Source organism: Eleginops maclovinus, chromosome 5 (assembly GCF_036324505.1).
Source record: "Eleginops maclovinus isolate JMC-PN-2008 ecotype Puerto Natales chromosome 5, JC_Emac_rtc_rv5, whole genome shotgun sequence".
Lineage (NCBI taxonomy): Eukaryota > Metazoa > Chordata > Actinopteri > Perciformes > Eleginopidae > Eleginops > Eleginops maclovinus.
In genome coordinates, this window is record NC_086353.1 from 3,191,367 (window position 1) to 3,204,929 (window position 13,563).

Genomic DNA, 13,563 nt, shown 5'->3' on the forward strand with positions numbered 1-13,563 from the left:
GGCCATCAAGGAGGATAATACTGCAGAGTTTTCACGGTATATAAACCTTTTTAATCATGTAGAAGCACATTTTATAGCCTGTTGTGTTTTTATCTTTGCTAGTGGCAGGCATCCCGATGTGATTCTCTCTGTCAGTCGTATTCAAGTCATATTCTCCTCGGGATGAATTGTAAAAACGTCCTCTGACTTAAACATGTCCAATACTTTAGTTAATGACCAAATATCCTTAAGAGTAATGACATCAACCTCAGATGTCCTTAGCATGTGCATCATAACATAGTAAAAGCATGTTAGCATTGTGACTGCGAGCCTGTTGACAGGCTGAAGTTGCTTTAAGATGAAAACAGACTTTGAATCTGTTGATATCCTGAAGACACACAGACTCACACCCCTCTGGAAACAGAAATATAACATTTCTCCGTCTGTCAGACTTATTGTTCCTGCTAAACTCATGCAGTTAAATGAGGAGCAGACCACGGATGTTGGATTAGCCTCAATTACGCTGCTGTTTAATTCAGTGTAACGATAACCTGGGACTGAACATTGGATTCATTTTGCACTATGCTGCTCACCCCGTTTCACCGCAATTAATGAAATAACAAAGCAGGAATTCAAGCCTTAAACTCAGGAGAGCTGCTAGCGGGCCTGACTGGCTGCAGTGTCCATTACACTACTCAGAAACATCTGTTTAGATTTTTTTAAACGGACAATTTAGCGATTTTACCTTCTTTTAATATTCACTTTTTAAATATAAGATTATCAAGTTATTTTGGTTTACTTTTTTCGTGACGCGACAAATCTCCGTCCTGAAGATGGTAGCATGAACTTGTGTCCTGTATTTTGCATTGGGGGAAGTCGTGTAGTTACAGTCCTCGGAGAACGTTAAAGCCTGCAGGCTGCACTCCAGCTCTCATCCCGCTCTGCTGGGATTGAGCCCAGGCATCCGTTTGAAACATGTACGTTTTAGTGTGAAGTATTCATGAATCTTACCTGAATGTGCAAGTGATGGTCTTTGGGATATTATAGTGCAAACATAGGAAAACACAACCCAAGTGGTGTACAGGAAGAGGATAGGTTCACAGGTTTATAACATAAGAGTCTATATCGTCAAAATATATTACATTTTATTACCTTTTTCTGTCAGTAATTGTGTTATTGTAAGAAGCTGTGGACAGAAAGCTCAACCTTTTGAGAGAAAAGCAGGTAAAATAGCCAAAAAGCCAATATCTTGCTATAAAACTTGCACCGTAATAAAACAGAGTGATATAATCCTTCTTTACTATACTATAACCCAATAGTGAAGGTCCAAAGTATCCATCATATCTCCTTCTACGTGGCTGCATTTGTATCAAAAACCTGCAGAAATGTGTTGGCTTGCACTTGTGAAAAAGGGAGAAAAACAAGCAATGTTGAATTCAAGATTTGGGAAATAAATAGCCTAATAATGTGGACTTTTAAAAACACATGTTCTTTTCCTTTTAAGTAACACAACATGTGACATCCCATCTCATCCCCTGTTTTCACTTGAACCCTGTATTTATTTTCATACGTCAAAATCTATGCAACCAAAATCCCCAAACTAACTAATATGGTACGTTTAAAAAAGGTGTCTTAAATCGATCTGGGTAAATAATGATGTCTTCTGGAAGCCGCTTCACATGAACCAATAAAAAGTGTTTAAAGGCAAAAGTTCAGAACTTTAAAATGCATCTCAAAGACAGGAATGATAGAAAGAGACATCACAATTGCACCAACCAAAATCGATTATTTCATTTACCCCGACATTTTTGATCAGTTGCTTTTGAGCCACTTTTTCTGAAATCCACATCTCCCATCGGCATAAGTACGATCCATCACACAGCAATTATCTAAAATAGGTCATAAGAGCTGCCCATTAGCTCCTGATGGGAATAAAACACACACACACACACTCACACACACACACACACACACACACACACACACACACACACACACACACACACACACACACACACACACACACACACACACACACACACACAGTGAGATGGACTTTCCTGTGCTGCTGTGAATCTGCGTGCTGGTGGATTGTGATTGTCTGTTTGTGTTTCAAACTCCATATAAATCACAAACCATTTTAACCAAGGTGTAAACATACCTTCGAGTTCACACATGCTCAGCTACATGGATGGATAGGTCTGTAGGTCTAAGAGAAAAAGATAAATACACACTATTTATCTGCGTAAGGGGGGTATGATTATGGCTCAAATAACAATTATGATTTGTTTCAGGGAATTCATATTGATCCCAACTTTTCATTCGTCTTTTGGAACCAAATTGAATCCATGTTTTTAACACTGAAATTAAGAAAATGCAAAATTTGTGGCTTATTTGTCACAAGTTCATTAATAAATGTCTGAATCATGATTAATATACCATTAACTGTAAGCCTTCAACAGATGGGTGATACATTAAATTGTCTATCACCAGAAAATGTATTGGCATTCCTTTTACAATAATCAATCAACTGTTCATTTCATTTAAAAGCAAAAAATAAAAGGTTTCAGCTTCTGTAATGTGATATGTTCTTGCTTTCTTAATATTTAATGAGAAAAACAAGACATTTACAAATCCCTTAGACTCTGTGAAGCTTTGATTTTGTATTAGTATTTTACGGCCCAAATTATTAATGGAGGAGATAATCGGTAGACTAATCCATAATGAAAATAATTGTTAGTTGCAGCCTTAATCAACAGTGCAGCCCTACCATGTTTCACACATGGTTTTAAAACATTCCTGTCATGTAATGCAGTTAAAAGGGACCCGTTAAATCTACTGTTTCTGTGGTCAGATACAAACTTCGTGCTGGGGAACGCTCAGATCGTGGACTGGCCGATCGTCTACAGCAACGACGGCTTCTGCAAACTGTCCGGGTACCATCGGGCCGAGGTGATGCAGAAGAGCAGCACCTGCAGGTACAGCATCCCTCCCGCACACGCTGATTTAAACCAGAGGGATGGAGAGTGTATCAGTACCGTGTTTTCCTCCCGCAGCTTCATGTACGGAGAGCTGACGGACAAGGACATGGCGGAGAAGGTGCGGCAGACTTTTGAGAGCTACGAGATGAACTCTTTTGAGATCCTGATGTACAAGAAGAACCGTGAGTACTTCAGGCTTTAATTAACAATAACAGCGCACAAAGAGTCTGACCTTGAAGAATGGCAGAACCCTGTGTCTCCGATTTCATGGTAACAATCTGTATTTATTCCTAAAGAGGCCCTATTATCTTTCTTTGAGGTTTTCCCTGTCCTGTAGTGTGCTCTAAAGGTTTTAGTGCATGTAAACGGTCTGCAAAGGCTGAAATCCCAAAGTTCCCTCCTGAAACACCACCATTGGACTCCTTAGTTTACTTCGCAACACTTAGTGACACTCACGCTTCTATTGGCTAGCACTTCAGCACATTGTACGTGATAGGCCAAGGGGCGGGACATCTCTTAAGCGGTTGACAAATCAGAGCAGATTGGACTCTGGTTTCAGACAGAGGGTGAAAATAACAGCCTTTAAAGCATGGAAACATGTCACAGTAGAGACACAAAATACAAATATGAACCTGGAAATGAGCAGAATAAGTAGGTTGATTCACAGTTTCTGAAGCAGTTGACCTTAAAGCTTTAAGCAGATCTTTTTATGGTGGTTTTGATTTGTGGTGAATGAACACAGAGCAAGTGAAATCCAACATTGGGCTTGTAAATCTAGCAACTGTGATGGAAGTTGAATGGGCATGTGGTGGAAAAGATTTAAAGACATCGTTTCAGTGCTGATGGATGTAGCTAATGAGTGAGCCACATCACGATCTAGACTAATTCAGCGGGACAATTAAAACACATTGTTGTTGTCATATCACAACGTTTCCCTTGGGCAAGTATATTTCTTATTGCCTTTAAAACCTTGAACCCTGGACTCGCCCCAAAGGATCTAAGCTGGCAGGAAAATAATGATTTGTTTGTTCTTTTGCAGACACACTCAAAGTGGTCCCAGGGTAGCAGATGGTCTATCATTACACCCACATATTTGTATGAAAATACCTACTTGATATTGTCATTATGGAAAACAAAAGGAGCGTCAGGTGGTGAAACAAATACAATTTGCTCTGTTTTCTTTGTCTTAATTTCAAGAGCATTACGCTCAGTTGGCAGCCTCTCACCGACAGAGAAAGATGCCTGCTGAATATAATAAGCCTCGCAGTTTCACTCATTTAGTGCAGATTTCTTTGTTAAAGGACAACAATACCGTGCAAAGAACAAGCTGCTGCTTTTATCAGACTTAACAACACTGTGACAGGAAAATAGCTAGTTCCAAAACTGGCAAATGGCTTTCTTTAACAAAACCCCCTTTTATCCAAAGTGCTTTTTTCGCCATGTGATTTGAGTCAAGGACACTTTGACATGTGGAAATGTAGAGAGCAAGAGACAGGAGAAAGAGATTGGGGGAAATGAAGACCCTGGTTTCAAAATGTAATGCTCTGCTCTCTAAACACTTTGTGAGTACAATCATTTATATCAAGATATACTATATTTATTGCTCTGAGGATTACACCTGATTATTGAAAAGCTTCCTCTGAAACCCAAACTCTGTTTATCCCGAGAGTTCAGTGACCTCGATGACTCAAGTGTCTCTCATAAGTGTCAGAGCAAAATATTATTCAACCTGTTCATGGAAAAGGAATGAAACTCAGCCTGGCTTAAGAAAAAGAAATGATGCATTCCTCTGGAGAACATTCACTTAATTTACTCTCTGATATGTTGATCATTTATCATGGACTTCTGACTAAATCAATCCAGCCATTCAATAGCTTTGTTGCACTAATGGCAAGAAATAATTAAAAAGGCTTATTATAATTTAGTTTTATGACTTTCTTTGCTTTATTCATCTTAAAATCCACTTCAGTGGTGAAATGTAGCAGTATATTGATTCTTGCTTTGCTTGTGCTGCACATTTGGACATAAAAGAGACTTCCAGGCGGGCAAAAGTTTAAAAGCTTAAAGCGAGACGCTGCACACACTGTCTAATGAGTGATGTCTTTACTGCGTTTCACCTAAAGGACCCCTGAGTGTGAGCTTTACTCCTATTAAATGTAACTTCACCTACTACATATTAATGTTGGCATTGCACATGAATACATCAGAAAATGACAGGTTAATAAATACAGAAAATAAAATTTGCAATACCATACAGTTTCACCCGGCCCAATATTACTATGGGTCCCACACTTGTTCCATGACAACTCTGTTCATTTTGGAAATGGCCTTAAATATGTACATTGAAATACGCGTATCAGGTGATCCTGAACCGAAGCTTCAAGAGAAGTGGAGTGGTTCTTTGACAGCAGGTTGTTTCTGTGTCAGAATAAGGTTTTCTACTGATAGCTGAGTTTTAGCACAACGGTCACAGGTGGTGTTACTCCTGATTGGCACAGGGACAACTCTGTGTGTGTGTGTGTGTGTGTGTGTGTGTGTGTGTGTGTGTGTGTGTGTGTGTGTGTGTGTGTGTGTGTGTGTGTGTGTGTGTGTGTGTGTGTGTGTGTGTGTGTGTGTGTGTGTGTGTGTGTGTGTGTGTGTGTGTGTGTGTGTGTGGTTTTCGCTTCACTTCACATTGGCACACAATATTACACATGCTGTGAGGATAGAAAACAACAGACTGTGTGTACCAATAGTGATGTAAACAAAACAGACTGAGACACACTTTCAAGTGGCTTATCAAATACTGAAACACTATTAGGGATTAAACATTGAGTGCAGCAATTTCTGATGTTTGATGATCAGCTTTTCTATGTCAAACTGCAGCCTGCACACCATTTAACAGGGTTTCCTCGTCCTCATGTAAGCAAAACCCATTCAAACACAGCAGAGGAGGAAGAAACTGAGAAACCAGTGCCATAAAATGACTGTTCACACTTAATGTGCCAACTGGAGATTGGATTGGACCAGTTAGGAGACAGAGGACAGTCGTTCTCCCATTAAATTCAGAAACTGAGGAAACGAACCGCCCCAGTTATTGGGTGTAGTTTGCTGGGAAGAAAATAGTTCCTACGTGAAACCCCTGTGTGGATCACCTTTAGTAGCCGGGTCATGATTTATGGAAAGTCCTGTTGAGTTTTATTAAATGTAGTTTTTGGTTGAGTGCCATCTACTTCCATTATATCAGAGAGAAGGCAGACGTCTGTATGGCCAATATCTCAAACACTCTGCACCTCGAATAGCACTACAGGAAAGAGGGAAGATATATCCATTTTTCATTTTGGGTTGTCTCTTTCAATCTCCCCCTGTCCTACCATGGGTGTTTTGATTGGAAGTGAGACAGATGTCTGATGTCTGCTCGGGGGTTTTGACTCATTTTGGAGCTGCCCCGTACATGGTGCAAATTGGATTTTTGACGCTTTAAACACCTTCCTGATACACAAAATATATCCAGCAGCTCAGGGTGAAACGGTTCATTCTCACTTTCAGGAGAGTGTGTTGAGTTTTGACGGAAATGTTTTATTTTAGAACATCAGTCTGACTTCCTGTGTGTGTGTGTGTGCTGCAGGGATGCCTGTCTGGTTCTTTGTGAAGATTGCTCCCATCAGGAACGAGCAGGATAAAGTGGTCCTGTTCCTCTGCACCTTCAGTGACATCACCGCCTTCAAACAGCCAATCGAGGACGACTCTTCAAAAGGTGGGCGGGGCTAACAACTACTGAAAATACGACAGTAATCAGCAACAATTCTTACGCACTGTTAGTGTCTTTGTTCACGCACTGATTTACTGCGTTAGACGTATTAGAGGAGAAGAATTTTCCACAAAACATTGAGTTTGATGAGTCAAACTGAACCCCGTCTTAAAGCTGTGAGAACAGGGTAAGCGGACCAGCCGGTTTTCACTGGGTTTGATCAATATTGTGAGGCAGTCGTAAAACATCAATAGATTTTTATAAGAAACCTTAGAGAGTGTTGTTTTAAGGAACATAATTGGTGCTTGTTGATCCCTGTGGGCAAGCTTTATGCTGTTGTTTTGCCGCTTCAGAAAACCCAATAAGGCTGGTTTATTAGTGCTTTGAATGTCAGTAAAAATACATTTTCTTGCTTTGATAAAGAACGCTGTTGGCTCGCGCTTTTACCAATCTTATCCTCCGCACTCCACCATGTTTCATATTCTTGTGATAACTCTGTTCGGTGTTTCACTGTTGGAATTTTCTCGGCCATAGTTTAACAAAGAACCGGGGTTACGTCAGGTAACCCAAAGTCAGTTTTTCTTAAGCATTTTCTTTTTTAATTTAATTTAATTTGGCTTTTTTGGTAAAGCAACTTACAAAAATTGCAAAATCCATAGAGATTCATCTCCGAACAACAAAGAAAATGCAAATATATTCACTTCAAGCAAGTCCTACCGTTGTAAGAGCTGGTGAATTTGTTAAAAGGCCTTTTTTTTCAAGAATTGAATTGCAAGATGCAATAGAGGCAGATAGTTTTCAGTTTCCCCGACAGATATGCAGAGGTTTCTGCTTTCCTGATGTCAATAGGGAGCTCATTCCACCAATCAGGAGCCAGGATAACAAACAGGAGTGTTTTTGAGGGGTACCTGGGCCCCACTCGCAGAGATGGAGTAGCAAGCCGATTGGCTGATGACGCTGGAGAGTATGGTTTAACCAAGGCCTGGATGTAAGGGGTTGATCCCCTCACAGCTCTGAGGGACAGTACCAGTGTCTTAAAGTCTAAGTGACTATAAAAGCATGAGGGTGGGAAACCCTGAGATTGACAATATAACCTTAAAAATGGTGTTATGTTTGTATCTGAGAATTCATAAAGGCTTTAACCTGATTATTCCACAGATGTGGACTTTACATCTTGCACTTGTTCAGTTATTCTCTGATGTTTCATGTTGTTGTTATTCTCTGTGATTTGCAGGTTGGGGTAAATTTGCCCGTCTGACGCGTGCGTTGACCAGCAGTCGAGGAGTTCTTCAGCAGCTCGCTCCAGCTGTGCAGAAAGGAGAGAACGTGCACAAACACTCGAGGCTGGCAGAGGTGAGATCAGCTCTCCTCACTGAACCCGAAATGGTTTAGAAAGGAGACGCTGCCCTGAATGTCAATGTCCTGTCCGTGTGTTTCTCCACCTGCGCCACCTCTCTGGGACTCTGACTCTTTAAACCGGTTGGGCAAAGTGATCATGAACTCAGAAAATGACCCAATGTTTTTCCCAAGAGTCACCAAAGTAAATATTGGACGATTCTCACCCTGAAATGCTATTTTTCAGGCAAGACAAAGCAGGAGGAAGGAGAATTCAGGAGACTTTTCACAAGACTAACGGGGTGTTTAATAAGATAATAAGATAAGATTCAACTTTATTGTCATTGCACAGAGTACAAGTACTAGGACAACGAAATGCGGTCTCTGCATTTGACCCATCCTAGTGTTAGGAGCAGTGGGCTGCCATTATGTACGGCGCCCGGGGAGCAGTGTAGGTAACCAGTGTCTTGCTCAGGGACACCACGGTGGCACTTGGTCTTTCGGGGACTTGAACTGGTGACCTTCCAGTTCCCAGGCCAAGCCCCTATGGACTTCGCCACCACCGCCCATTAAAGTCCTTAAGTCAATATTTGTTGCAAAATGATAGATTTTAGCATTTCCCAAATTCACAACATGATTTAAGTAAGTAAATACTCTGCTTTTAATTTATATTTCTTGGTCCTAAATCTTTAAAGAAACAACCTTTTGTTGTTCAATACAAAAAGAACACACACAAATGGAAGCCTGTTTGAAAGCCTGGGGTTGAATCGTCTTAATTGCATCGTCAAAACCTTTTATGTAACCACTACGTATGTAAGAAAACAAACAAAAAACATTGTTTATTCTAAACTAGGAAGACAAACATCCACTGGAAAAGAAAATACAAAAAGAAACAACTAAAATAATAACAACAAGTCTTGTTTTCTCCTTTTCTTTCATAAAGTATGATGAGTAAAACTTCAGTAAAGGCTCCAAATGTAAATAAAAGAAGATATTCGGGACAGCCCAAACAGCAGGACACAAGACATAATTGTTTACAAAAACATTGTGAGCACAACAATAATGTTGTTTTCTTTCAGTTATGAGAGAAGTACTTTCCATTGATCTGAAACAAAGTACCTCTGACCTCCCGGGTCTTCCTGTTATTAGCAGAGAGTGCAGACGGGCTGATGGACGGAGCGGTTCCTGTTGTTTATTGATGGGCCTGCTTTCAGAGTGAGACAAACACACTGTTATTAAAGTCGGCCGAGTGGACTCCTCTGTCGCCAGGACCCTTAAAACACATGTCAGGTTTTTATTGTAATGCGACGAATAAAACAGCTGCTTCTTGTTTCTGGAGATACTGAATGAAGTTGTTCAGATCAATCAATGGTAGATGTGACTTCCCAGTAAGGAGTCCCTGGAGAAAACCTGCAGTTCAAAGATTTAAAGGATTGTTTCATCCATCGCTACTGAGTTTGTTGGCAGGAGCAGGAGAGGCTAGGAGAAGCACTTCCAGTCATGTAATCCTTTATTTTATCCACTCATGGTTCATAATTCAAACATGTACACGTAGGGGGTTTATAGCCCATGATGGAAAGGAGCAGGGAGAAAAAACCTCACCCTTACTCACCATGATGTCTGTCCTCACAGCGGCGAGTTACTTTACAAAGTTTTGCAGTCACAGAAAAACATCCACCCTCTACCGTCGACCGCTTATTGTCAATGTGGGAGAGATCCTTTAAAACGTGTTATGATAAACCACAAAAGAGAGACCTGGAGCAAACGTGAGGACAAGAAGACTGAAAACCTTTTGGCTTCATTTCACTTTTGAATTTGGTTATTCTTAATGCTTTTATCGTTCGATCTATTCATATCAGTTGTTCGTTTGAGTATCAAAAATAAAATAAATTGAACAAGAGAAGATGAACGAGTATAATAAAGTAAATGACAACAGCAACGAGGGCTGAACGATTTTGGAAAATAATCTAATTGCGATTTTTTTCCCTCAATATTGCAATTGCGATTTAATATGCGATTATTTTTTCAAGGTCGTCTTCTTGTGTATTTTTCAACAAACACAAGCAATAAATCAATCAATCGTGAACCTCGTGAGGTAGCAACAGTAGCGAGGCACGTTCTGCACAATACCTGACGTTGTGCAGCATCTTCCTTTTTAAAGCCAAAATAATTCCACACAACTGACGTGCTGCCCCTCTTTGGTACCAAACTTCGCTCGGCTTCGCTCGGCTTCGCTCGGCTCCGCTCCGCTCGCTCGCAAGTCACGTGACCAGATCACGTGACCAGTCAAATCGCAGCCTTTGCGGTTGGAAAATCTCGTTTTGTCATATCACAATATTGTCGCAAATGCAATTAATCCTTCAGCCCTAACAGCAATTTAAATAAAGGAGAGTTTTAACTGTGAGATATTCCCTGAAAATCAGCTGTTATTTCTCATGGAAGACGGATTTAAATGGGAATTTTCTTTTTAGTTTCCTCTCATTTAAATCCCCTGAGCTTCTGTTAAGAACTTGCCTTCTGTATGAAATAAGTAAATTAATGTTCCACTCTTAAAGACCTGTATAAAAACAATAAATGATGTTAATGTAGAGGACAAAGGGCGTCGTCCCAGTGAAACGGACCGATAATGGATGACTTCATTAGAGCCGACAGTAATTACCATCATGCAATAAAGGGAAGATTAGTCACAGTTAATTACAGCTGAGGAACTTATCAGCAACACGACGCCTGTGGGCGGAGCGCTAATGTTTATAAAGTGCATTCAACACGTTTCTTATCATCTGAAACAACACGCCATAAGAGCATTCATTTCTCCACAGCTCGTTGGCCAAAAAGGCAGCAGATGGTTATGTAATAGAAAGCGACACAGGACCAACACACGCCTACAGAGGTCAATTAAAAGAATATAAAAGCAAAATAAAACTGTTAACAGTAAGTTTAGAAATGAAAGCACAGAGTGATAATGCAATAAAACAAAGTTACTCAACTTAAAACGTCTCTAATTTAATTACCAAGTTTACTACTTCCACACATGCATACTCCAGTGAGATAAGTCATGATTCATAAATGAATGAGGTTTTTATGCATTAATTCCCTCCATTAATAGAATGTCCTTGGTGCTGTGGTGTCTAACATAGCATTCTGTTCCCAAACATTACTGGCTAGTGTGTTTTAAAAAAGGTCATTGAACTACAGACTGTTTTGGCTGTGACAAAGCAGACCATAAAATATACAAGAATTGTTCGTCTTGAGTTCTGAGCACATGCTTCATAGAAAGGAAATGTAACTTTAGGAATCAGTTTGCATGAACTACTTTAAAGCAGTTTGTGTAGTTTGGGTTAAACTGTGGAGCTCATTACCAAATGATTGAAAGAGCTGTATGAACATCTTGAGTTTTAAGGAACTGTTTCCCCCGCAACAACTTTTAAGAGTCCCTGGGTTTCCGTTGTGTTTTGAACTTCTTGCAGCGTTTTATCTTTATTTGCAACTCTTTAAGTAAACGCTGCACATGTCTTTGAATCATTTGTATCTTTATATTTGCATCCTTTCTGAAGCTGCAGCGTGTTTCTCCTAATGGAAATGTTTGCACCTGTCGGCCTCCTTAGGTTTCGATTAAAAAAACATCTGTATCCTCATGAGGGTTTTCTCAAGTCATGGAGCTATGATATATTTGTCTCAAAACCAAAGTGTGATGCTCTATTTATTTTCTATTTGGTCTCAGGTTCTCCAGCTGGGCTCAGACATCCTGCCTCAGTACAAGCAGGAAACCCCGAAGACGCCGCCGCACATCATCCTGCACTACTGCCTCTTCAAGACCACCTGGGACTGGGTCATCCTCATCCTCACCTTCTACACCGCCATCATGGTGCCCTACAACGTGTCCTTCAAGACCAAGCAGAACAACGTCACCTGGCTGGTGGTGGACAGCATCGTGGACGTCATCTTCCTCGTTGACATCGTCCTCAACTTCCACACAACGTTCGTCGGCCCGGCCGGGGAGGTGATCTCCGACCCGAAGCTCATACGCATGAACTACGTGAAGACGTGGTTCGTTATCGACCTGCTGTCCTGCCTGCCTTATGATGTCATCAACGCCTTCGAGAACGTGGACGAGGTCAGTGGACTTTTTATTTGTCTGTTGGATACAAAATACCCGCTCCTTTAACTGATGTGACACACAAAGCATGATTTTATAAAAGTAGTCCAGTATTTCTTAAAGCTAAAACCTGCTAGCTCGTTCAGAGAGTGAATTCGACCAGCAAGGATACTTATACACGTGATATGCCTTACCCCTCATACCCCAGACTGGACACACTCCTAAACCTGCTGCTGCCCTGCTTCTGCAACACCCCAGCATCCACCTGTAGGCTCCAGGGGAAAGCAATTAATCGCTCAGAGCAACAGTTTATCATCAATGCACGTCGACTAAATGTGCTTTTTGTTTGACAGTCAGCTGCAAAAGTCTAAAAATCCAAAGCTGCTCAATTTTCATTCATAGTAGCAGTAATGAAAATAACTTTGCATTAATATTTTTAGAATTTGATACCAAATCAACATATGAATGTCAGATAAATCCTTGAGAAATCAATCTGCCATATATCTCCATTTGATTAAAAAAAAGACACTCCTCATGAGCCTCACTGCCGCACTGGGTGACGTTTTTCTTCATCACCATGAACACACACAGTTTATTTTGACTCCCACACACACACTGTCCTGCTGCCACAAATACTCACTGGAGCACCAAATGTGGATTAATCTCTGTCGAAAAAAGGTCCCCAACCATTGCATCATTTCTCCTCTCTCACTGATAAAAGTAACAGTGAACAGATTTTAAAGAAAACAGCTGAACCATCTTCAGCTGTCAGAGAGCCTTTTGCAGTGTTGTGTCTCTCTTGACAACAGCATGCATCATTAATATAAGAAAATATTCACAGGCTTGAAAACAAATCACAATGTGTGTGTGTGTGTGTGTGTGTGTGTGTGTGTGTGTGTGTCTCAGATAAGGTTTCAGGTCTCTGCAGTTTGATTTTCATACTGAAACGAAACCCCCAGCCTCCTGAACTCTCAGTCGTATGAATCATTAAAGGCAGAGGTGTGTAAGTGTGTCCGGTGCTGGTGCGGTCCGTTCGGCTCTGAGGCGTGAAATGGAAACGACGCAGCGTGACTGCAGGATTGTAATCAACATGATGGAGTGGACTGTTTTACATTCCTCCGAGTAATGGCTTCCTATAGCTGCACAGAGGAGAGGTCAGCACTGAGCAGCGCCGACCTGCTGACGTGTCAAAAATGAAAAATGTACAGTAAGCCCCGAGGATGAGTCCATACAGCCAAGAGGAACATGTATGAAATTGACTGAAATAGGTCAGTTAGGTTTGGGAGTTTATGTCCACACACTGAGCTTCCTTCAGGTCTGCTTTTTGAGTGATGACCGGGTGTATTTCAGTAATAAATCGACCTTTTCTTTTAATGTTTAAACTGATAAAAAAAAGGGAGACTTTGGGATTTAAGCTTTTGCAGAACATTTACAAAAACCTT

The 13,563-nt window shown here is 40.8% G+C and overlaps 1 protein-coding gene across 2 annotated transcripts in view; it reads left to right on the plus strand.

Annotated features, from left to right (window-relative positions):
- The window catches only part of kcnh1b (potassium voltage-gated channel, subfamily H (eag-related), member 1b), a 48,458-nt gene that overhangs the window by 3,470 nt on the left and 31,425 nt on the right, over positions 1-13,563 (plus strand). For both annotated transcript variants that reach the window (XM_063882845.1, XM_063882844.1), the window contains 5 exons: positions 2,834-2,957; positions 3,036-3,142; positions 6,568-6,696; positions 7,925-8,043; positions 11,747-12,139. In XM_063882845.1, the coding sequence (XP_063738915.1) occupies positions 2,834-2,957; positions 3,036-3,142; positions 6,568-6,696; positions 7,925-8,043; positions 11,747-12,139 (872 nt within the window). The remainder of the gene's footprint in view (positions 1-2,833; positions 2,958-3,035; positions 3,143-6,567; positions 6,697-7,924; positions 8,044-11,746; positions 12,140-13,563) is intronic.